This window comes from Hemibagrus wyckioides, linkage group LG27 (genome assembly GCF_019097595.1).
Source record: "Hemibagrus wyckioides isolate EC202008001 linkage group LG27, SWU_Hwy_1.0, whole genome shotgun sequence".
Taxonomy (NCBI): Eukaryota; Metazoa; Chordata; class Actinopteri; order Siluriformes; family Bagridae; genus Hemibagrus; species Hemibagrus wyckioides.
The window spans coordinates 17,649,559-17,673,418 of NC_080736.1; the positions used below are offsets into that span (position 1 = coordinate 17,649,559).

General features: G+C 48.4%; 1 protein-coding gene across 10 annotated transcripts in view; it reads left to right on the forward strand.

Moving 5' to 3' along the window:
- Nucleotides 1-23,610, forward strand: part of cacna1ab (calcium channel, voltage-dependent, P/Q type, alpha 1A subunit, b) — a 101,425-nt gene extending 77,815 nt beyond the window's left edge. For 4 of the 10 annotated variants that reach the window (XM_058381941.1, XM_058381934.1, XM_058381935.1 and 1 more), the window contains exons 40-49: nt 413-518; nt 676-783; nt 2,953-3,053; nt 5,164-5,288; nt 5,843-5,954; nt 6,475-6,570; nt 10,093-10,128; nt 17,778-17,994; nt 18,621-18,877; nt 19,187-23,610. In XM_058381941.1, the coding sequence (XP_058237924.1) occupies nt 413-518; nt 676-783; nt 2,953-3,053; nt 5,164-5,288; nt 5,843-5,954; nt 6,475-6,570; nt 10,093-10,128; nt 17,778-17,994; nt 18,621-18,877; nt 19,187-19,687 (1,659 nt within the window). In that variant the 3' untranslated portion in view covers nt 19,688-23,610. Of the gene's footprint in view, nt 1-412; nt 519-675; nt 784-2,949; nt 3,054-5,163; nt 5,289-5,842; nt 5,955-6,474; nt 6,571-10,092; nt 10,129-17,777; nt 17,995-18,620; nt 18,878-19,186 lie in introns of all 10 variants that reach the window. The other 6 variants (XM_058381932.1, XM_058381933.1, XM_058381937.1 and 3 more) reach the window with 4 other exon arrangements.
- The last annotated feature ends 250 nt before the right edge of the window (nt 23,611-23,860 follow it).

Below are 23,860 nucleotides of genomic sequence, written 5' to 3' on the forward strand. Positions count from 1 at the left end.
GTCAAGTGGGGCATAAAAACGTCAGGACCTGTCTACAGTGAAACGGTAAATTAGGACAAAATGCGAGCTTGGTCCCTACGACACCACTGTTTTAGGAGAATGCGTACTAAAATACTCTACACCTGTTGGCTAAAATGAAAATGAGCATCTTTTGGGTGGTTACACTCTCACAGATTCCTGTTAATCATTTCTGTTTCTCTGTGGAGTCCATCGCTGTGGGTCACTTACAATTTACAGAATCAACATTTCTAAAAGCATTTTTAAAAGGAAATTTAATTAGACATTTTAGGCAGAATAAAGAATGAACTTTTGCTCTTACAGCAGAAGAGCTCCCTCCACCTTTGTGAACTTATTTGATTGGAGGTATAAATGCCATTCCTCAGACTCTAAACCTCCCTGATTGGCTCCACAGAGACTGTTGCGTATGGATTTGCCTGTTGCTGATGACAACACGGTTCATTTCAACTCCACACTGATGGCATTAATTCGTACTGCTCTTGATATCAAGATTGCTAAAGGTATGAAACTTTCATCTTCATCTCTATTAATATCTGTATGGCTCTATCTATCTATCTATCTATCTATCTATCTATCTATCTATCTATCTATCTATCTATCTATCTATCTATCTGTCTATATCGATCTATATAAGTGTGTGTGTGTTTGTGCATGCAGGTGGAGCTGATAAACACCAGATGGATGCGGAGTTGCGAAAGGAAATGATAGCAATTTGGCCAAATCTGTCCCAGAAGCATCTGGACCTGCTGGTCACGCCTCACAAGTGTAAGTTCTAGTAGGTTTGTACAGAATCGACCAATCAGATCAAAACTCATCAGAGGAGCTTCTCTCAGCTGACCAATCACTGCTCTGTGTCCACTGATCAGGCAAACTTCCTTCCCTCAACCTTTTTTCAAACTTCTCTTAAGCTCTGTAACAGAAGATGAGCAGGTGAGCACAGTCGCAGGAAGACAGGGAGAAATTCAGAGAACGACATGCTGGAGAAAGATCAAAAAACAGGAAGCAAAACCATAAGAGCTGGTTGAGTTATAAAATGAAATGTCAGACCACACTACAGGAACTTAATTACATTGCAGACAGGGACCGTAGCTGCATAGAGATTTCTTTAGTGGATGTACATGCTTGATCTTGATAACCATCTCCTACTTGGGTGGATCACAGAAATGCTCTGATGAATGTCCAAAGCTTGAGATAAACAAGAAAAGGAGCTATGATGAGTAACTACAGGAAAGAAACAGGGACTAGGCAAGAATCGGGGAGACAGTGGCTGTAAAGCTCTCTGTGTTAGAACAGGACCTATGAGGGACTGGGAAGGGAATCCTGGCCTGTGAGGAGCTCTGAGAGAGTAACCTAGCCTGTGAGGAGCTCTGGGAGAGTAACCTGGCCTGTGAGGAGCTCTGGGAGAGTAACCTGGCCTGTGAGGAGCTCTGGGAGAGTAACCTGGCCTGTGAGGAGCTCTGGGAGAGTAACCTGGCCTGTGAGGAGCTCTGGGAGAGTAACCTGGCCTGTGAGGAGCTCTGGGAGAGTAACCTGGCCTGTGAGGAGCTCCTGGAGAGTAACCTGGCCTGTGAGGAGCTCTGGGAGAGTAACCTGGCCTGTGAGGAGCTCCTGGAGAGTAACCTGGCCTGTGAGGAGCTCCTGGAGAGTAACCTGGCCTGTGAGGAGCTCTGGGAGAGTAACCTGGCCTGTGAGGAGCTCTGGGAGAGTAACCTGGCCTGTGAGGAGCTCTGGGAGAGTAACCTGGCTTATGAGGAGCTCTGGGAGAGTAACCTGGCTTATGAGGAGCTCTGGGAGATTAACATGGCCTGTAATGGGCTCAGGGATTTAGGAGGCTGTAGGAGGAGACATCACTGTTGTTTTGAGACTTGTGTTCGTGTTTCCTTAATGTTCAGCAGTTCAGCAGTGGCTATGAAGAGGTGCAGATGTCATTCATGTTCATATTCCTCATTCTCTCAGTGCACTATTTTGGCTCAGAGGTTACAGATGTAATTCTCATCTGGACTCAGGCTTCCTGCTGGTGGCCTCTCTCACTTTATCACTCTCTCTCCCCTTGTCTGTTATCAGTGGGTGCAGTACTATAGATGAACTAATTCTCTATAGAAGTCTTTTCACACCAGCAAAACGTTTGAAATGTGACATACAACCACAGTGCAGAAAATCGTATCAGGTCCATATTTTTTTTCTTTCATGTCAGAGACTGTATAAATTCTAATCTAGACTCCTTATAAACTCTGTGCTAGTTCATTTTAGTCATAATGTATTATATAAAAAGCAGTAAGTATTTAAAAATAAGCAATAAATAAGGGTTAAAACTCTTCTGAAAACTTAACAAAAACCTTATAGCTTTGTCATGATCACACTCTGCTAAAGAGTTTAGACAAACACTGGAGCTTTTTTAAGAAATGTTGTTCATTTATTCATTTTCAATGAGCATGTTCTCCTTCTCAGTGTTTCTGTGGAATTATTATTTTATCAGAAGCAATATTAAGAGTTAGAGATATGACACTCTTTACTGCCTGTGAAAAGACAACTGGCTCTGTGACCTTCATGCTTTTGTGCTGTATTGTGTTACTGTAAGTGTGTATCTGTGCCTTGTTGTTTATAATGTGTAGTGTGTGTGTGTGTGTAGTTCCTCCTTGTGTAATTAGTATTATTTCTGTATTAAGCTTAAACCTGATCTTGGACTTTAAATATCACTGAAACAGATTGAAGGTCAGACCTTTTACAGCTGAAGACCAGGTTTAATTTGTGTGTGATGTTGTGTATTGTGCTTATTGTTGTGTGTGCTTTGTACTGTGTTGTATTTTGCCTCCTACTCCCATGCTCCCCACTCCACTAGCACCCCTTCCACAACCCCATCCCCACCCCTCCCCAGCGCAGGGTCCATTCGAACCCGCTCTAATTGTGCAGGTAACTTTTGCGTCCTCTCAGCAGCTACAGACCTTACAGTGGGGAAGATCTATGCTGCCATGATGATCATGGAGTATTACAGACAGAGTAAAGCCAAGAAACTGCAGGCACTCCGAGACGAACAGGTGTGAATAATCACCAAACACCAACACCAAACATCATCACTGAACATAAAACCAAACACCACCACCAAACATCATCACTGAACATAAAACCAAACATGATGTTTGGTGGTGGTGTTTGTGTTCATGCTTGGTGGTGGACCAAGCATGAACACAAACACCACCACCAAACATCATCATCAAACACAACCACCAAACATCATCATCAAACACCACCACCAAACATCATCATCAAACACCACCACCAAACATCATCATCAAACACAACCACCAAACATCATCATCAAACACCACCACCAAACATCATCAAACACCACCACCAAACATCATCATCAAACACCACCACCAAACATCATCATCAAACACCACCACCAAACATCAAGCATCACCACCCAACATCATCATCAAACACAACCACCAAACATCATCATAAAACACCACCACCAAACATCATCAAACACAACCACCAAACATCATCAAACACAACCACCAAACATCATCAAACACCACCACCAAACATCATCATCAAACACCACCACCAAACATCATCAAACACAACCACCAAACATCATCATCAAACACCACCACCAAACATCATCATCAAACACCACCACCAAACATCATCATCAAACACCACCACCAAACATCATCATCAAACACCACCACCAAACATCATCATCAAACACCACCACCAAACATCATCATCAAACACCACCACCAAACATCATCATCAAACACCACCACCAAACATCAAGCATCACCACCCAACATCATCATCAAACACCACCACCAAACATCATCAAACACAACCACCAAACATCATCAAACACAACCACCAAACATCATCAAACACCACCACCAAACATCATCATCAAACACCACCACCAAACATCATCAAACACAACCACCAAACATCATCAAACACCACCACCAAACATCATCATCAAACACCACCACCAAACATCATCATCAAACACCACCACCAAACATCATCAAACACCACCACCAAACATCATCATCAAACACCACCACCAAACATCATCATCAAACACCACCACCAAACATCAAGCATCACCACCCAACATCATCATCAAACACAACCACCAAACATCATCATAAAACACCACCACCAAACATCATCAAACACAACCACCAAACATCATCAAACACCACCACCAAACATCATCATCAAACACCACCACCAAACATCATCATCAAATACAACCACCAAACATCATCAAACACAACCACCAAACATCATCATCAAACACCACCACCAAACATCATCATCAAACACCACCACCAAACATCATCATCAAACACCACCACCAAACATCATCATCAAACACCACCACCAAACATCATCATCAAACACCACCACCAAACATCATCATCAAACACCACCACCAAACATCATCATCAAACACCACCACCAAACATCAAGCATCACCACCCAACATCATCATCAAACACAACCACCAAACATCATCATAAAACACCACCACCAAACATCATCAAACACAACCACCAAACATCATCAAACACCACCACCAAACATCATCATCAAACACCACCACCAAACATCATCATCAAATACAACCACCAAACATCATCAAACACAACCACCAAACATCATCATCAAACACCACCACCAAACATCATCATCAAACACCACCACCAAACATCATCATCAAACACCACCACCAAACATCATCATCAAACACCACCACCAAACATCATCATCAAACACCACCACCAAACATGAACACAAACGTGAATATCAACCACCAAGAACATCATCACTAATCAGCAGCAACAGCAATAATGTAACAGTATCAGTATATGATACTGTTGTTGATGATGATTATAGTGACAATGATGATAGTGATGATGATGATGATGATGATGGTGGTGGTGGTGGTGATTATGATGATGATGATGGTGGTGGTGATGATGATGATGATGGTGGTGGTGATGATGATGATGATGATGATGATGGTGGTGGTGGTGGTGATTATGATGATGGTGATGATGATGATTGTGATGCTCTTCTGTTGCTCCACTATTGAATTGTGAGTGACCCTGACTGTCTCCCATGTTGTGTCACACACAGAACCGAACACCATTAATGTTTCAGCGCATGGAGCCCAACTCTAGCCAAGAAAAAGGTCATGAGTTCACAGAGATCAATGGAGGTCATGGGGTCAAGGAGGCCCCACAGGAAAACCATGACAATCTGTGAGCTGAAAATGATTTGTCCTTTTTTGGTTTTCTGTCTTTCTGTCTCACTCTCTTTGTGTGTCTCTCTGTGTGTCTCTTTCTCTCTGTCTCACTCTCTGTGTGCCTCTCTGTCTCTCTTTCTGTCTCACTCTTTCTGTGTCTCTTTGTATCTTTCTGCATGTCTCTGTGTGTCTCTCTGTGCCTCTCTCTGTCTCACTCTCTGTGTCTTTCTGTCTCTCTCTGTGTGCCTCTCTCTGTGTCTCTGTGTCTCTTTCTCTGTGTCTCTGTGTGTCTCTCTGTGTGTCTGTCTCACTCTTTCTGTGTGTCTCTCTGTGTCTCTCTGTGCCTCTGAGTGTCTCTCTCTGTGTGTCTCTATGCATGTCTCTCTGTGTGTCTCTTTCTGTGCATCTCTGTCTCACTTTGTGTGTCTCTCTTTATCTTTCTTTGTTTTTCTCTTTCTTTGTGTCTTTGTCTCACTCTCTCTCTGTGTCCCTCTGTCTCTCTTTGTCTCACTTTCTCTCTGTGTCTCTTTGTTTCATGGTCTCTGATGTGGTATGTCATGTCTTTTTCAGTCCTGCTGAATCCTGGGTAACTCCTCGTTCTCAGATCTTCCCGAAATCTGCTGATGAAAACTGGAGCACAGACTCACCTTACCATCAGCAGGAAAACCGACACAACTCACAGGTAAGTCCACTCGTAAGCAATGTATTAGCCCCTCCCACTTCAGAGACCTCAAGTCCACCCACTGTGAGAACTTGCACTCTTCTATGGTAGTCTTTCTGGGCTCATAGTAATTCACTTGTGCTTCAGTCTGTGCTTCAATCATCTGTCTGTCTGTCTGTTTGTCTGTCTGTCTGTCTGTCTGTCTGTTTCCTGTCTCTCTCTCTCTCTCTCTCTCTCTCTTTAATTATTTATATCTGTCTCTCTTTCTGTTTCTCACTCTGTCTTTGTCTGCCTATTTCCTGCCATGTTTGCCATAGCACCACTATGCAGGCCACTGCACACACTGTCCACACATCAAACTGCACTACCCCCCCCAAACTCTCTCTCTCTCTCTCACACACACACACACTACAGTATTGAACTTGATTATATCTCATGTGAATCTGCTGCATGGCTCACAGTTTTAGTCAAGAGTGCAGCATCCTGTGTGTGTGTGTGTGTGTGTGTGTGTTCCACATCCTTTCACTCTTGTGTTTTTCAGACAGTAGAAATGATGCCTGTTCACTCCGACACTGACACATCACTACCACTGGAAGGGAGGACTGTCTCCATGCCCCGCCTCCCACAGCATCACCAAGTGAGCATCATTCCATCCTTCACTCATCTTTCCATCCCTCCATCCCTCTGTCATTCCATCCCTCCTTTAGCCAGCTTTTCAATGCTTTAATGCTGATACCAAACTCTGCATGTTTGGTATAGTAATGTGTTAATAAGCTCACATTAGCCTGCTTGCATATCATCGAAGGCATCAGAAGATATATACAATGATAGCTACAGTGTGTGGTCTTTGTGTGTGTGTGTGTGTGTGTTGGCACACTAATTCGCTCTCATTTTAACATGCTAAAACACTAATAAACACTGATACATTCTCGACACCTCACATGCTAAAACATTTAACATGCAGTAACACACATGTTAACACATAATCATGGTGTAACACACACACACACTCAAATGTTCACATCATTATTGGCACTAAAAACTAAAAATATAAGCCTCTCCACTTCAGATACAATGTACACGTGTCCAGGGTGTGTTTTATTAGAAACCAGAAGTGAGATATCTAAGTTTAAGGACACATGTTTATATCAAACACACTGTCTACAAACTGTACAAAGCAGTTGTTTATTTAATTCACCAGTTATTTTGTTTAGCAGTTATTTAATTCACCAGTTATTTTGTTTAGCAGTTAACAGGCCAAGACACAAATATGACATGTTTACAAAATAACCAAAGCATCTCAACATAAACCTTTATTCTGTGGAGACAAAGTGATCAAAATGATAAGAAGCCATTATTATTGTCACATCTAGATTACAGTTCACTGAACGTCTCTCTTTGCATATCCCAACTTTGGGGTCAAAGCACAGGGTCAGCTATGAGCGGCCTGTTCGGCGACCTTGATCTTCCGATCCACAGCCCAGAGCCTTAACCACTCGATCCACCACCGCATGTTGCTGAAGGAGGTTCTGATGAACATGTGTAGTCACACTGCCATGTAGCTGTGTAAGAGAACTCATGCTCCAGAATACATCCCCAAACCCTGACACTTCTTCCTCCACCTCTAACTGACTTCTTTGGGTTCAGTCTTTCCCCAGTTTGATATCAAGCATAATGTTTCCCATCAGGCTCAAATAAATGAAACTTGGTCTCATCAATAAAGTGAATTCCAGTCCAGTTCTCCTCTGTCCACACAACCAGCTGCAGTGTTATAGACGTATGGAGGTAGCGCACTCTGCCAGGTCCTGGTGTTCACCTCACCTTTAAGTCCAAATGTGTATTGTAACGTACATGTGATCTGTTTTTTAAAACAATAATCGAATAACAATCCATTCAGATCTCTTTCATCTCTGTTAAGTCCACAGAAATAAGATAATGATTTGCTCCACTGTAGAGGTTTTAGAATGTTTTTGAAGTGCTAGTCTTGCTAAACTGCACCACATATTATTAATTCATGTTACGAAGCAGGAATAATATCCCCCCCCCACTAGATACCCCCAAGACTCACCCCAGTACCCTCCCTCCCAGTACTCCCAATGCTCCCCCTGAGTACCCCAATACTCACACCTAGAACCCAATACTCCCTCTCAGGTCTCCCAATACTCACCCCCTAGTACTATTCAGACCGCAGTACTCCCAATACTCATCACCCAGGATCCCAATGCTCATCCCCCAGTACCCCCAAGATCCACCCACAATACCTGCAGTACCACAGTACTCACCCCTAATATTCACCCTCCAGTAACCCCAATATCCACCCTCCACTGCCTCCAATATCCGCCCTCCAGTACCTCCAATATACACCCTCCAGTACCTCCAATATCCACTCTCCTGCACCCCCAATATCCACTCTCCTGCACCCCCAATATCCACCCTCCAGTACCCCCAATATTCACCCTCCAGTACCTCCAATATCCACCCTCCAGTACCCCCAATATCCACTCTCCAGTACTTCCAATATCCACCCTACAGTACCTCCAATATCCACCCTCCAGTACCTCCAATATCCACCCTCCAGTACCTCCAATATCCACCCTCCAGTACCTCCAATATCCACTCTCCTGCACCCCCAATATCCACCCTCCAGTACCCCCAATATCCACCCTCCAGTACCCCAATATCCACCCTCCAGTACCCCCAATATCCACCCTCCACTACCCCCAATATCCACCCTCCACTACCCCCAATATCCACTCTCCAGTACTTCCAATATCCACCCTACAGTACATCCAATATCCACCCTACAGTACATCCAATATCCACCCTCCAGTACCCCAATATCCACCCTCCAGTATCCTCAATATCCACCCTCCAGTACCCTCAATATCCACCCTCCAGTACCCCAATATCTACCCTCCAGTACCCCCAATATCCACCCTCCAGTACCCTCAATATCCACCCTCCAGTACCCCAATATCTACCCTCCAGTACCCCCAATATCCACCCTCCAGTACCCCAATATCCACCCTCCAGTACCCCAATATCCACCCTCCAGTACCCCCAATATCCACCCTCCAGTACCCCAATATCTACCCTCCAGTATCCCCAATATCCACCCTACAGTACCCCAATACCCACTTTACAGTACCTCCAATATCCACCCTCCAGTACCCTCAATATCCACCCTCCAGTACCCCCAATATCCACCCTCCAGTACCCCCAATATCCACACTCCAGTACCTCCAATATCCACCCTCCAGCACCCCCAATATCCACCCTCCAGTACCCCAATATCCACCCTCCAGTACCCCAATATCTACCCTCCAGTATCCCCAATATCCACCCTCCAGTATCCCAATATCCACTCTCCAGTACTTCCAATATCCACCCTCCAGTACCCCCAATATCCACCCTCCAGTACCCCAATATCCACCCTCCAGTACCCCAATATCCACCCTCCAGTATCCTCAATATCCACCCTCCAGTACCCTCAAATATCCACCCTCCAGTACCCTCAATATCCACCCTCCAGTACCCTCAATATCCACCCTCCAGTACCCCAATATCCACCCTCCAGTACACCCAATATCCACCCTCCAGTACACCCAATATCCACCCTCCAGTACCCTCAATATCCACCCTCCAGTACCCTCAATATCCACCCTCCAGTACCCCAATATCCACCCTCCAGTACACCCAATATCCACCCTCCAGTACACCCAATATCCACCCTCCAGTACCCCAATATCCACCCTCCAGTATCCTCAATATCCACCCTCCAGTACCCTCAATATCCACCCTCCAGTACCCCCAATATCCACCCTCCAGTACCCCAATATCCACCCATAGTACTCTCTAATACCTCCCATTTCCCTCCAACTGCACCCTGAACACAAGGCAAAAAAAAGGCATTCAGTGTATATCTATTGATTGTGTGTGTGTGTGTGTGTGTGGGTGTGTGTGTGTGTGTGTGTGTGTGTGTGTGTGGGTGTGTGTGTGTGTGTTTCCCTTTCCTTCCCTATTGTAATAAAACGTATACAGGTTTATTCCTGTTCTCTAACAAACCCTCTTTCTTCCTCACTTCTGTCTGTCTGTCTGTCTGTCTGCCTGCCTGCATTTGTGTGTGTGTGTGTGTGTTCTACTCTGCACTGTTCTTCAGCAACGGAGAAACAAACTTCGAGGAAGTAACCTCAGTGTATGTACCTGTCTGGCTATCTCTGTCTCTCTCTCTTTCTCTCCGCATTTCTGCTTGCCTGTTTTGTCTGTCTCTCTTTCTGTCTCTTTGTCTATGTGTATATTGTAGCATGGTAATACTGTGCATGGTATAGAGCAGTGGTTGTCTACATGTTACCTGAGAATGGCTTCATTTTCTTATGAGGTGTGTATGAGTGAGGGAGTGAGAGAGGGAGTGAGTTAGGGAGTGAGTGAGTGAGTGAGAGAGTGAGTGAGTGAGGGAGTGAGAGAGGGAGTGAGAGAGGGAGTAAGTGAGTGAGAGAGGGAGTGAGTGAGGGAGTGAGTGAGGGAGTGAGGGAGTGAGTGAGGGAGTAAGTGAGTGAGGGAGTAAGTGAGTGAGAGAGGGAGTAAGTGAGTGAGAGAGTAAGTGAGTGAGGGAGTGAGCAAGTGAGTGAGTGAGGGAGTGAGTGAGGGAGTGAGTGAGGGAGTATGTGAGGGAGTGAGTGAGGGAGGGAGTGAGTGAGGGATTGAGTGAGTGAGGGAGTAAGTGAGTGAGGGAGTGAGTGAGAGAGGGAGTAAGTGAGTGAGAGAGGGAGTGAGTGAGAGAGTGAGAGAGTGAGAGAGTGAGTGAGGGAGTGAGAGGGGAGTAAGTGAGTGAGGGAGGAGTGAGGGAGAGAGGGAGTGAGGAGGAGTGAGAGGAGTGAGGAGGTGAGTGAGGGAGTGAGTGAGGGAGTAAGTGAGTGAGGGAGTGAGTGAGGGAGTGAGTGAGGGAGTAAGTGAGTGAGGGAGTGAGGGATTGAGTGAGAGAGTGAGTGAGTGAGGGAGGGAGGGAGGGAGTGAGGGAGTGAGTGAGGGAGTAAGTGAGGGAGGGAGTGAGGGAGTGAGGAAGGGAGTAAGTGAGTGAGGGAGTGAGGGATTGAGTGAGGGAGTGAGTGAGGGAGGGAGTGAGGGAGTGAGGGATTGAGTGAGGGAATGAGTGAGGGAGGGAGTGAGGGAGTGAGGGTGTGAGTGAGGGAGGGAGGGAGTGAGTGAGTGAGTGAGGGAGTGAGTGAGGGAGTGAGGGTGTGAGTGAGGGAGTGAGTGAGAGAGGGAGTAAGTGAGTGAGAGAGGGAGAGAGGGTGAAGTGGGGAGGAGAGAGAGGTAAAGTGAGTGAGAGAGTGAGTGGAGTGAGTGAGTGAGAGTGGGGGTGAGTGAAGGTGAGGGAGAGAGTGAGTGAGTGAGTGAGTGAGGAGGAGGGAGTAGTGAAGGAGTGAGGGAGTGGGTGAATGAGGAGGGAGTGAGTGAGGGAGTGAAGTGAGGTGAGGGTGAGGGAGTGAGTGAGAGAGTGAGTGAGTGAGGGGTGAGTGAGGTGAGTGAGAGAGGAGTGAGGAGTGAGTGAGGAGTGAGTGAGGTTGAGTGAGGGAGAGTGAGGGAGTGAGTGAGAGGGTGAGGGAGTGAGTGAGAGAGTGAGGTGAGGAGTGAGTGAGTGAGGGAGTGAGTGAGGTGAGGGTGAGTGAGTGAGTGAGGAGTGAGTGAGGTGAGTGAGTGAGGGAGTGAGTGAGGGTGAGGTGAGGTGAGTGGAGTGAGGGGGAGTGTGAGTGAGGGAGTGAGGGAGGGAGAGAGTGAGTGGGAGTGAGTGAGGGAGGAGTGAGGTGAGGAGTGAGGTGTGAGTGAGAGTGGAGTGAGTGGTGAGGGAGTGAGAGTGAGTGAGAGAGGGAGTAAGTGAGTGAGGGAGTGGAGTGAGTGAGGTGAGGGAGAGAGGTGAGGGAGGTGAGGGTGAGTGAGGGTGAGAGTGGAGTGAGGGAGGGTGAGAGTGAGGGTGAGGGAGTGAGTGAGAGTGAGAGAGGGAGTGAGTGAGTAGAGAGGGTGAGTGAGGTGAGTGAGGGAGTGAGTGAGGAGTGAGAGGGAGTGAGTGAGGGAGTGAGTGAGTGAGTGAGTGAGATGGGGGAGGTGAGTGAGAGAGTGAGGGAGTGAGGTGAGTGAGGGGGAGTGAGGGAGTGAGTGAGTGAGTGAGTGAGGGGTGAGTGAGAGAGGAGTGGAGGAGTGGAGAGGTGAGTGGGTGAGTGAGGTGAGGGTGAGTGGTGAGGAGTGAGGGAGTGAGAGTGAGAGAGGGAGTGAGGGAGTGAGAGAGGTGAGGGGGTGAGAGTGAGTGAGGGGGAGTGAGTGAGGTGAGGGGTGAGAGAGGAGTGAGGGTGAGTGAGGGAGAGAGTGAGGTGAGTAGTGAGTGAGGGAGTGGTGAGTGGAGGGTGGAGTGAGGTTGGAGGGAGAGTGAGGGTGAGGGAGGAGAGTGAGTGAGTGAGTGGAGGTGAGGTGAGAGTGAGTGAGGGGAGAGTGAGGGGAGAGTGGGTGAGTGAGTGAGTGAGGGAGTGAGTGAGAGTGAGAGTGAGTGAGAGAGGGGAGAGTGAGTGAGAGAGGGTGAGTGAGGGGGTGAGAGAGTGAGGGAGTGAGAGTGAGTGAGGAGGAGAGTGAGTGAGGGTGAGGGGTGAGTGAGGTGAGTGAGGGAGTGAGGGAGTGAAGAGGGGTGTGAGGTGAGGGTGAGGGAAGTGAGTGAGGGGGTGAGGGAGTAGTGAGTGAGGGAGTGAGAGTGAGTGAGTGAGAGGGGTGAGTGAGGGGTGAGTGAGGAGTGAGTGAGTGAGTGAGGGGGAGTGAGTGAGGGGAGTGAGAGGGAGAGGTGAGTGAGGAGTGAGGTGAGGAGAGTGAGGAGTGAGTGAGGGAGTAAGTGAGTGAGGGAGTAAGTGAGTGAGAGAGGGAGTAAGTGAGTGAGGGAGTAAGTGAGTGAGGGAGTGAGCAAGTGAGTGAGTGAGGGAGTGAGTGAGGGAGTATGTGAGGGAGTGAGTGAGGGAGGGAGTGAGTGAGGGATTGAGTGAGTGAGGGAGTAAGTGAGTGAGGGAGTGAGTGAGTGAGGGAGTAAGTGAGTGAGGGAGTGAGTGAGGGAGTGAGAGAGGGAGTAAGTGAGTGAGAGAGGGAGTAAGTGAGTGAGAGAGGGAGTGAGTGAGAGAGTGAGAGAGTGAGAGAGTGAGGGAGTGAGGAAGTGAGTGAGGGAGTGAGTGAGGGTGTGAGTGAGGGAGTAAGTGAGTGAGTGAGAGAGGGAGTAAGTGAGTGAGAGAGGGAGTGAGTGAGGGAGTGAGGGAGTGAGTGAGGGAGTGAGGGAGTGAGTGAGGGAGTAAGTGAGTGAGTGAGAGAGGGAGTGAGTGAGGGAGTGAGGGAGTGAGTGAGGGAGTGAGGGAGTGAGTGAGGGAGTGAGAGAGGGAGTAAGTGAGTGAGAGAGGGAGTGAGTGAGGGAGTGAGGGAGTGAGTGAGGGAGTAAGTGAGTGAAGGGTGAGGGGGTGAGTGAGGTATGTGAGTGAGGAGTGAGTGAGGGAGTGAGGGTGGTGAGGATGAGTGAGTGAGGGTAAGTGAGGTGGGTGAGTGAGTGAGTGAGGGAGTAAGTGAGTGAGGGTGTGAGTGAGGGGTGAGAGAGGGAGTAAGTGAGTAGAGAGGAGTAAGTGAGAGAGAGGTAGAGTGAGGGAGAGTGAGTGAGAGAGTGAAAGGAGAGAGTGAGGGAGTGAGAGTGAGTGAGTGAGTGAGTGAGGGGGTGTGAGTGAGAGAGTGAGTGGAGGGGAGTGAGAGAGGGTAAGTGAGTGAGGAGAGGGTGAAGTGAGGAGTGAGGGAGTAAGTGAGTGAGTGGAGTGAGAGAGTGAAGGGGAGTGAGTGAGGGTGAGTGAGGGGGAGTAAGTGAGGTGAGGGTGAGAGAGTGAGGGAGTGAGTGAGGGGAGTAAGAGTGAGTGAGGGATTGGTGAGTGAGGGAGGGAGGGTGAGTGAGGGAGTGAGTGAGTGAGTAAGTGAGGAGGGAGTGAGGGTGAGTGAGGAAGGGAGTAAGTGAGTGAGGGAGTGAGGGATTGAGTGAGGGAGTGAGTGAGGGAGGGAGTGAGGGAGTGAGGGTGTGAGTGAGGGAGGGAGGGAGTGAGTGAGTGAGTGAGGGAGTGAGTGAGGGAGTGAGGGTGTGAGTGAGGGAGTGAGTGAGAGAGGGAGTAAGTGAGTGAGAGAGGGAGTAAGTGAGGGAGTGAGTGAGAGAGAGTGAAGGAGAGAGTGAGGGAGTGAGGGAGTGAGTGAGAGAGTGAGGGAGTGAGTGAGGGAGGGAGGGAGGGAGTGAGTGAGGGAGTGAATGAGGGAGTGAGGGAGTAAGTGAGTGAGAGAGGGAGTAAGTGAGGGAGTGAGTGAGTGGTGAGTGAAGAGGTGGGGAGAGAGTGAGTGAGGAGAGAGGAGAGAGTGAGTGAGTGAGGAGAGAGAGTGAGTGAGTGAGGAGAGAGGAGAGAGTGAGTGAGTGAGGAGAGAGAGTGAGTGAGTGAGGAGAGAGAGTGAGTGAGGAGAGAGAGTGAGTGAGGAGAGAGAGTGAGTGAGGAGAGAGAGTGAGTGAGTGAGGAGAGAGAGTGAGTGAGTGAGGAGAGAGAGTGAGTGAGGAGAGAGAGTGAGTGAGTGAGGAGAGTGGGGTGAGGTGAGATGAGGGGAGAGTGAGTGAGTGAGGGTGAGAGAGAGAGTGAGAGAGTGAGTGTGAGTGAGAGAGAGAGTGAGTGAGGGTGAGTGAGAGTGAGGGAGTAAGTGAGAGAGAGAGGAGTAAGTGAGGGGAGTGAGGGAGGTGAAGTGAGAGGAGAGTGAGGGTGAGAGTGAGAGAGTGAGTGAGGAGAGTGAGGTGAGGGAGTGAGAGTGAGGGAGAGTGAGGAGAGAGTGAGTGAGAGAGAGTGAGGGGGAGGGAGGGGAGGTGAGAGAGTGAGTGAGTGAGAGTGAGTGAGTGAGAGAGTGAGAGAGAGGGAGTGAGGGAGTGTGAGAGTGGGGGGAGTGAGTGAGTGAGTGAGTGAGGGAGAGTGAGTGAGAGGAGAGAGTGGAGAGAGAGAGTGAGGAGAGAGTGAGTGAGAGAGAGAGAGTGAGGGTGTGAGAGAGTGAGGTGAGTGAGTGAGTGAGAGTGAGGAGAGTGAGTGAGAGAGTGAGAGAGAGTGAGTGAGAGAGAGAGAGTGAGGGGAGAGAGGGAGGTGAGAGAGTGAGAGAGTGAGAGAGAGTGAGAGTGAGAGTGAGAGAGTGAGAGAGAGAGTGAGTGAGGAGAGTGTGAGTGAGGGAGGAGAGAGTGAGTGAGAGTGAGGGAGTGTGAGTGAGTGAGTGAGGAGAGAGTGAGTGAGTGAGTGAGGAGAGAGTGAGTGAGGGAGTGAGGAGAGAGTGAGTGAGGAGAGTGTGAGTGAGGGAGGAGAGAGTGAGTGAGAGTGAGGGAGAGAGGGAGGGAGAGAGGGAGGGAGAGAGTGAGGGAGAGAGTGAGAGAGAGTGTGAGTGAGAGAGAGTGTGAGGGAGAGAGAGTGTGAGTGAGAGAGTGAGGGAGAGAGAGTGTGAGGGAGAGAGTGAGGGAGAGAGAGTGTGAGGGAGAGAGTGAGAGAGAGTGTGAGTGAGAGAGAGAGTGAGTGAGGGAGAGAGTGAGGGAGTAAGTGAGTGAGAGAGGGAGTAAGTGAGGGAGTGAGGGAGGGAGTGAATGAGAGAGAGTGAGGGGGAGAGAGAGTGAGTGAGAGAGTGAGTGAGGGAGAGAGTGAGGGAGAGAGTGAGGGAGAGAGTGAGAGAGAGAGTGAGGGAGAGAGTGAGTGAGAGAGTGAGGGAGAGAGTGAGTGAGAGAGTGAGGGAGAGAGTGAGGGAGAGAGTGAGGGAGAGAGGGAGAGAGAGTGAGAGAGAGAGTGAGGGAGAGAGTGAGTGAGAGAGTGAGTGAGAGAGTGAGTGAGAGAGTGAGTGAGAGAGTGAGGGAGAGAGTGAGGGAGAGAGTGAGGGAGTAAGTGAGAGAGAGAGTGAGAGAGGGGGAGAGAGTGAGTGAGAGGGAGTGAGGGAGAGAGTGAGAGGAGTAAGAGAGTGAGGGAGAGAGGGAGCCGCACCTCAGAGAGATCACTGGGTCGCTTCACAGATGCTGATACAGGTCTCTCTCTCTCTCTCTCTCTCTCAGGGAGAGAGTGAGAGAGAGAGTGAGGGAGAGAGTGAGGGAGAGAGTGAGAGAGAGAGTGAGGGAGAGAGTGAGGGAGAGAGTGAGAGAGAGTGAGAGAGAGAGTGAGAGAGAGAGTGAGGGAGAGAGTGAGTGAGAGAGTGAGGGAGAGAGTGAGGGAGAGAGTGAGGGAGAGAGGGAGGGAGAGAGTGAGGGAGAGAGGGAGGGAGAGAGTGAGAGAGAGTGAGAGAGAGTGAGAGAGAGAGTGAGAGAGAGAGAGTGAGGAGAGAGTGAGCGAGAGAGAGTGTGAGGGAGAGAGTGAGAGAGAGTGTGAGTGAGAGAGAGAGTGAGTGAGGGAGAGAGTGAGGGAGTAAGTGAGTGAGAGAGGGAGTAAGTGAGGGAGTGAGGGAGGGAGTGAATGAATGAGAGAGAGTGAGGGAGAGAGTGAGTGAGGGAGAGAGTGAGAGAGAGAGTGAGGGAGAGAGTGAGAGAGAGTGAGAGAGAGAGTGAGAGAGAGAGTGAGGGAGAGAGTGAGTGAGAGAGTGAGGAGTAAGTGAGGGGAGAGAGTGAGGGGAGAGAGAGGGGAGGGAGAGAGTGAGGGAGAGAGTGAGTGAGAGAGTGAGTGAGAGAGTGAGTGAGAGAGTGAGTGAGAGAGTGAGGGAGAGAGTGAGGGAGAGAGGGAGGGAGTAAGTGAGGGAGAGAGGGAGGGAGAGAGGGAGGGAGTAAGTGAGGGAGAGAGGGAGGGAGAGAGGGAGGGAGTAAGTGAGGGAGAGAGGGAGGGAGAGAGGGAGGGAGAGAGGGAGGGAGTAAGTGAGGGAGAGAGGGAGGGAGAGAGGGAGGGAGTAAGTGAGGGAGGGAGGGAGGGAGAGAGGGAGGGAGTAAGGGAGGGAGAGAGGGAGGGGAGAGAGGGAGGGAGAGAGGGGAGAGGAAGTGAGTGAGAGAGAGAGGGAGGGAGAGAGGGGAGAGGAGTAAGTGAGGGGAGAGAGAGGAGGAGAGAGGGGAGGGAGAGGGAGGGAGTAAGTGAGGGAGAGAGGGAGAGAGGGGAGGGGAGTAGAGAGTGAGGGGAGAGGGAGGAGAGAGGGAGAGGGAGGAGAGGGAGGGAGAGAGTGAAGGAGGGAGAGGGAGGGAGAGAGGGAGGGAGTAAGTGAGGGAGAGAGGGAGGGAGAGAGAGAGAGAGGGAGGGGAGTAAGTGAGGAGAGAGAGGGAGAGGGAGAGAGGGGAGAGAGGGAGGGAGTAAGTGAGGGGAGAGAGGGAGAGGAGAGGGAGGGAGAGAGAGGAGAGGAGAGAGGAGAGAGAGGAGAGAGGAGGAGGAGGGAGAGAGGAGGGAGAGAGGGAGGGAGAGTGAGGGAGAGAGGGAGGGAGAGAGAGGAGGGAGGGAGAGAGGGAGGGGAGAGAGGGAGAGAGGGAGGGAGAGAGGGAGGGAGGAGAGAGAGGGAGAGAGTGAGGGAGAGAGGGAGGGAGAGAGGGAGGGAGAGAGGGAGGGAGTAAGTGAGGGAGAGAGGGAGGGAGAGAGGGAGGGAGTAAGTGAGGGAGAGAGGGAGGGAGAGAGGGAGGGAGAGAGGGAGGGAGTAAGTGAGGGAGTATGTACCATTTGTAAACACACAAACTTTCAAATACTTTGAAATTCACAGAAACACTTGAACCTCACTTTCCTGTCTCTCTGTCTACCTCGTCTCTGTCTGTCTGTCTGCCTCTCTCTCTCTCTCTCTCTCTCTCTCTCTCTCTCTCTCTCTCTCTCTCTCTCTCTCTCTCAATCTGTCCTTCTGCAGACCATTTCTGATGTGAGTCCATTGAGGCGTTCTACAACGTCACTGGTTCACGGGCGTTCAGGTCGAGCCTTGAGATTGGATGATTACTCTCTGGAGAGGGTGGAGTCTGAGGAGGGACCTAGACACGGGAGAAGGAGGAAAGAGAGAGAAAGAGAGAGGGAACGAAATCACCGCACCTCAGAGAGATCACTGGGTCGCTTCACAGATGCTGATACAGGTCTCTCTCTCTCTCTCTCTCTCTCAGTTCAATTCAAATTAGCTTTATTTGCATGACAATTTGTACATGTATTGTCAAAGCATTTTTAAGGGCAAGGAATAAGAAAAAAATGATAAGATAGACAAGGGAAAATAAATAAATACACAGCAAAACAAGCCTATAATCTATAGGTATGAGTGGTGTGTGTGTGTGTGTGTGTGTGTGTGTGTGTGTGTGTGTTCATGAGCACATCACTGATTGGTCGACTCCTCCCTCTTGTTGTGGCAGGGATGGATGTATCGAGCTGCTTGGGAAATGCAGCCTCTGTTTTTCCCCAAGCAAATAATCAGCTTATCAAATTTGAGAAAGAATTGTTTTCAGATTTCTTCCTAGTGTAGACAGGAAGTGGAGCTCTGTCTCTACCTCTCCCGGGCTACAGTACAGGAAGAGCCTGCTTTCTCTGTCTGTATGTGTGTATGTATGTATGTATGTATGTATGTATGTATGTATCTCTCTCTCTCTCTCTCTCTCTCTCTCTCTCTCAATCTCTCTCTCTCTCACACACACACAAACACCCCCCCCCACACACACACACAAACAAGCCTTTGTTCTTTAAGAGAGACGACCTTCCTTCTTCTTTCTGTCAGGTCTGGGTACTGATCTCAGCACCACTACACAGTCAGGTGAACTTCCTCCTAAAGAACGGGAGCGAGAACGAGGAAGAGCCAAAGACCGGCGACATCATCACCACCATCATCATCATCACCATCATCATCATCACAGCTCAGCGGAGAAAGAGCGGTATGAGAGAGAGCGAGAATACCATCATCATCCTCACAACCGACACGACACACACTGGTCACGTTCACCCAGCGAAGGCAGAGACAGCAGAGCACGCAGACAGGTACAGTGTACACACACACACACACACACACACACACACTGTTTTCTCCTTCTTTTCTATCACCTTATGTGACATCTGAGCACAAATAGAAGACACTACCACCCACAGACTCTTTATACACAAGAAAATGTCATTAAAAAGGTTTGTAATTATCTTCAAAAGTTGGAATATTTGAGGAAACACACACACACACACACACTCTCTCTCTCTCTCTCTCTCTATAAGTAACTCACTGCACACATATCATGCATTATTATATTTGTGTACCTTGTTTTTTAATTACCTTTATTGGTGCGTGTGTTTTTTCAGGGAAGCAGTTCTGTGAGTGTAAGTCCAGTTCCCTCAACGTCAGGAACCAGTACACCACGCCGTACTCGACGTCAGCTCCCCCCAACCCCACCTACACCTCGCCCGCATGTTACATACTCACCTGCACCCAGGAAACCACTCCCACTGCCCACTCCTCGCCGTGAGCCTCCACCCATCGGCCCACCTTCTCGTAGACACTCCCCCCGACGTGCACCGTTCTATGACCGTCATTTTGAATACGAGCCACCAAACTACGAGCAGAGTCTGACGCAAGGACACTCCCATACGCCCCGCCATGGCTCCACCCACCACAGTCCTTCCCATCGTAGTCCTGCCTCTCATCACCGACGTGTGCCCAATGGCTACCGCTCCTCCTCCTCTCCATCCCCACACCGTGGATGCCCTGCCCACCACGGCTTGCAACGTGCCCCACAGCCCCGCCCACCCCGGAAGAATCTCCATGAACCATACAGTGAGACGGATGAGGACGATTGGTGCTAAAATCCTGCTCTTCATACACACCACAATCAGAGATGGAAAGGAGGCGTGTAACTACACACACAAACATGCATGGATGGTGGAGTTTGTCTATATGTGTGCATGTATGTGTGTGTGTGTATGTGTGTGTGTATGTGTGTGTGTGTGTGTTTGCGTGTGTAATTGTGTGTGTAAGAGACTTTTAAAATTCAAGCCACACACACACAGCAAAAAGGAAAGTGAGAGGCCTTGCTACCTGTTCTCTCTGATGTGCATCGCTCTCTGACTTCTGGACTACATTACCCAGAAGGCTGTGTGATGAAAAGAGGGAGGGCGGGGCTGGAGTGTAACCTGGGCTATAATCAGCATGGTTGTCTCCAGTGTGTCTCCACTCAAACTAACAAGGATGAGAAAACAAGCTGGTTTTATGAATGCAAAGAAAGAAGAAAACCATAGAAGAAAAGTAAACAATAAATACAGTGTGCTCTTTTAAACAAGAGCTCCTCCTACTGCAAAACTAGCCAATGGCATCGCAGCCTGCTACTGATGAGTTTTATCATCTATGTTTACTCAACATGCTGAGTGACCTCATAGTTTAGAGCTTGGGTTCCGGGTGAGGGGCGGGGCACTGACGAGGACAGAGCGATGAGCCAACTGCGAGGAGCCACTAAATCAAAGCCACGCCCACAACACAACCTTCACAGGCAAGTGAAGAGGGAATAACCGGGCGGAGCAGTGGATTAGAGACTAATTCATCTTCAGTCTTTAATTAATGAGATTCTTCTTCTTTGTGGATGTTTGAGGAGCACGCACTCTTCTTTTGTTTTATTTCCACTTTTTGGACTCAAAGGACCTGAAGGAAACCTGCATGATTGATGAAAAAAAACAAAACAGTTGAACTGTGAGTGACGGAGTGGCCATGGATCTATTTTATTTTTTTTGGAGAAATTCTCTCCTCTGGCTTTCTCTTTGCTGTTCAGTACCATGTATTAGTGCTGCAGAAAAATGTTTAAAAACTGTTGATCTGTCTTTCAGGATGAGCAGAGAAACAGCAGGAGATCATTTCTCTCTTTTCTTTTTCTTTCCTGTCAATAATAATAATAATAATAATAATAATAATAATAATAATAATAATAATAGATACAATAATGAATAAGCTTTATGTAATGAACACTGATCATGTGACTGGTGACAGCAGAGTCATTTATTGGTTTTGTTTCGCCTATTTGTTTGTTGTTTGTTCGTTTATGGTCGGTTTTGCTAAACAACAGGGCCCCAGATGCAGGGAACAGTAAGTTGGGACACAGCCCGTGAATCCTTCTCTAAGGGGACAGGAGGAGGAGGGCAGGGCTCTTCACTCACTACTAAGTGCACTCCAGACTGTAGTGGACTTTGTGCCCTCAGATCTTTTCTACTGCAGGAGTTTTAACTGTTTCAGCATTTTTCAGCTGAAGTTCAGGGCTCATCTATGTGTCACTGTATGTGTGTGTGTGTGTGTGTGTGTGTGTGTGAGAGAGAGAGTGAAGGCAGTTGTTGAGTATGTGTTAGCATGTCTCCATGGCAACTCCGTAACAGCCACTAACCACCAGAGGGCGTCACGTCATCACCCAGAAAATCTACATGCATGCACACACACACACACACACAGAATGGTTCAGAGGGAGTTTACTTTCACCAACACTGCATGCTGTAGATACACACCACATTATAGTCACTGCCACTACATAAAACACACACACACACACACACACACACATACTTGGTTTGTGTTTTTTGTTCACTACTCAGTGAGAGAGAGTGTGTGTGTGTGTGTGTGTGTGTGTGCGCACACTCAGGAGTTAAACTGGCCAAAGTACCTGTGCAGCACTCTCTGCTAATCCAGATCTCTACTGCTCCTTGAGTTAATGAAACCTGGAGCTTTAATTAGCCTGCATTATTAATGAGGGGTTTTTATCACTGCATAGACTTCAGTCCAGAAAGTTCTGGTACAGTGCTAGTGTTAGTTTCTTTGAGTTTATTTTCTTTAGATGGCTGAGGGATCATTTAGTTTACTCAGAAATTCTTACTACATTAAATCTAAAAAAACTTCATACTGAAATATTTACATCTAAAATGCTGCAGTCAGGATTAAACCCAACAGTCAGGATTCAGTGCTGCAGTCAGGATTAAACCCAACAGTCAGGATTCAGTGCTGCAGTCAGGATTAAACCCAACAGTCAGGATTCAGTGCTGCAGTCAGGATTAAACCCAACAGTCAGGATTCAGTGCTGCAGTCAGGATTAAACAGTCAGGATTCAGTGCTGCAGTCAGGATTAAACAGTCAGGATTCAGTGCTGCAGTCAGGATTAAACAGTCAGGATTCAGTGCTGCAGTCAGGATTAAACCCAACAGTCAGGATTCAGTGCTGCAGTCAGGATTAAACCCAACAGTCAGGATTCAGTGCTGCAGTCAGGATTAAACCCAACAGTCAGGATTCAGTGCTGCAGTCAGGATTAAACCCAACAGTCAGGATTCAGTGCTGCAGTCAGGATTAAACAGTCAGGATTCAGTGCTGCAGTCAGGATTAAACAGTCAGGATTCAGTGCTGCAGTCAGGATTAAACAGTCAGGATTCAGTGCTGCAGTCAGAATTAAACCCAACAGTCAGGATTCAGTGCTGCAGTCAGGATTAAACCCAACAGTCAGGATTCAGTTCTGCAGTCAGGATTAAACCCAACAGTCAGGATTAAACAGTCAGGATTCAGTGCTGCAGTCAGGATTAAACCCAACAGTCAGGATTCAGTGCTGCAGTCAGGATTAAACAGTCAGGATTCAGTGCTGCAGTCAGGATTAAACCCAACAGTCAGGATTCAGTGCTGCAGTCAGGATTAAACCCAACAGTCAGGATTCAGTGCTGCAGTCAGGATTAAACCCAACAGTCAGGATTAAACAGTCAGGATTCAGTGCTGCAGTCAGGATTAAACCCAACAGTCAGGATTCAGTGCTGCAGTCAGGATTAAACCCAACAGTCAGGATTCAGTGCTGCAGTCAGGATTAAACAGTCAGGATTCAGTGCTGCAGTCAGGATTAAACAGTCAGGATTCAGTGCTGCAGTCAGGATTAAACCCAACAGTCAGGATTCAGTGCTGCAGTCAGGATTAAACCCAACAGTCAGGATTCAGTGCTGCAGTCAGGATTAAACCCAACAGTCAGGATTAAACAGTCAGGATTCAGTGCTGCAGTCAGGATTAAACCCAACAGTCAGGATTAAACAGTCAGGATTCAGTGCTGCAGTCAGGATTAAACCCAACAGTCAGGATTCAGTGCTGCAGTCAGGATTAAACCCAACAGTCAGGATTCAGTGCTGCAGTCAGGATTAAACCCAACAGTCAGGATTCAGTGCTGCAGTCAGGATTAAACCCAACAGTCAGGATTCAGTGCTGCAGTCAGGATTAAAGAAAGAGTCTCTGACACAAACCAAGCCTCATACCCCTTCACCTGCTGGTACTCCAGAAAGAGGAACTACACTGCTCCTGCACTCTGGGTCTGTGTGTGTGTGTGTGTCTTAGGTTTTTGTGTTTAATGAATAAGGGCTCTTTGTGCTGCCAAACTCATCAGGACTCTTACGGGTGTGTGTGTGTGTGTGTTTGAGTGAGAGAGAGAGAGAGAGAGAGAGAGAGGTGTGCAGTGAACATGCCAAAACACACATACACACAATGCCCCACTCTCACCATACAGCAGGAGATACATACATAAAGAACATGACCTCATCTTCCTCTGGTGATGCCCGAAGCCCCTCCCTCACTGACTCCATTAGCCATTCACATCGTAGTTTCCCCGGCCGATCATAAAAGAAGTGTATTAGGTCTGATCGCCACGGCGACAAGGTGTGTAATGCCCTGCATGTGCAATGTGCATGCGACTCCAGGATTAAACATTAAGAGAATAAAGAGTGTAACACAGAGCAAATGCTGAGTGTGGGTTCTTTACTGTGCCACTCAACACACAATACATGTTACAACCCACACAGAACCCTACAGAACCACAGAGAACCACACAACTCCACACAGAACCCTACAGAACCACAGAGAACCACACAACTCCACACAGAACCACAGAGAACCACACAACTCCACACAGAACCCTACAGAACCACAGAGAACCACACAACTCCACACAGAACCCTACAGAACCACAGAGAACCACACAACTCCACACA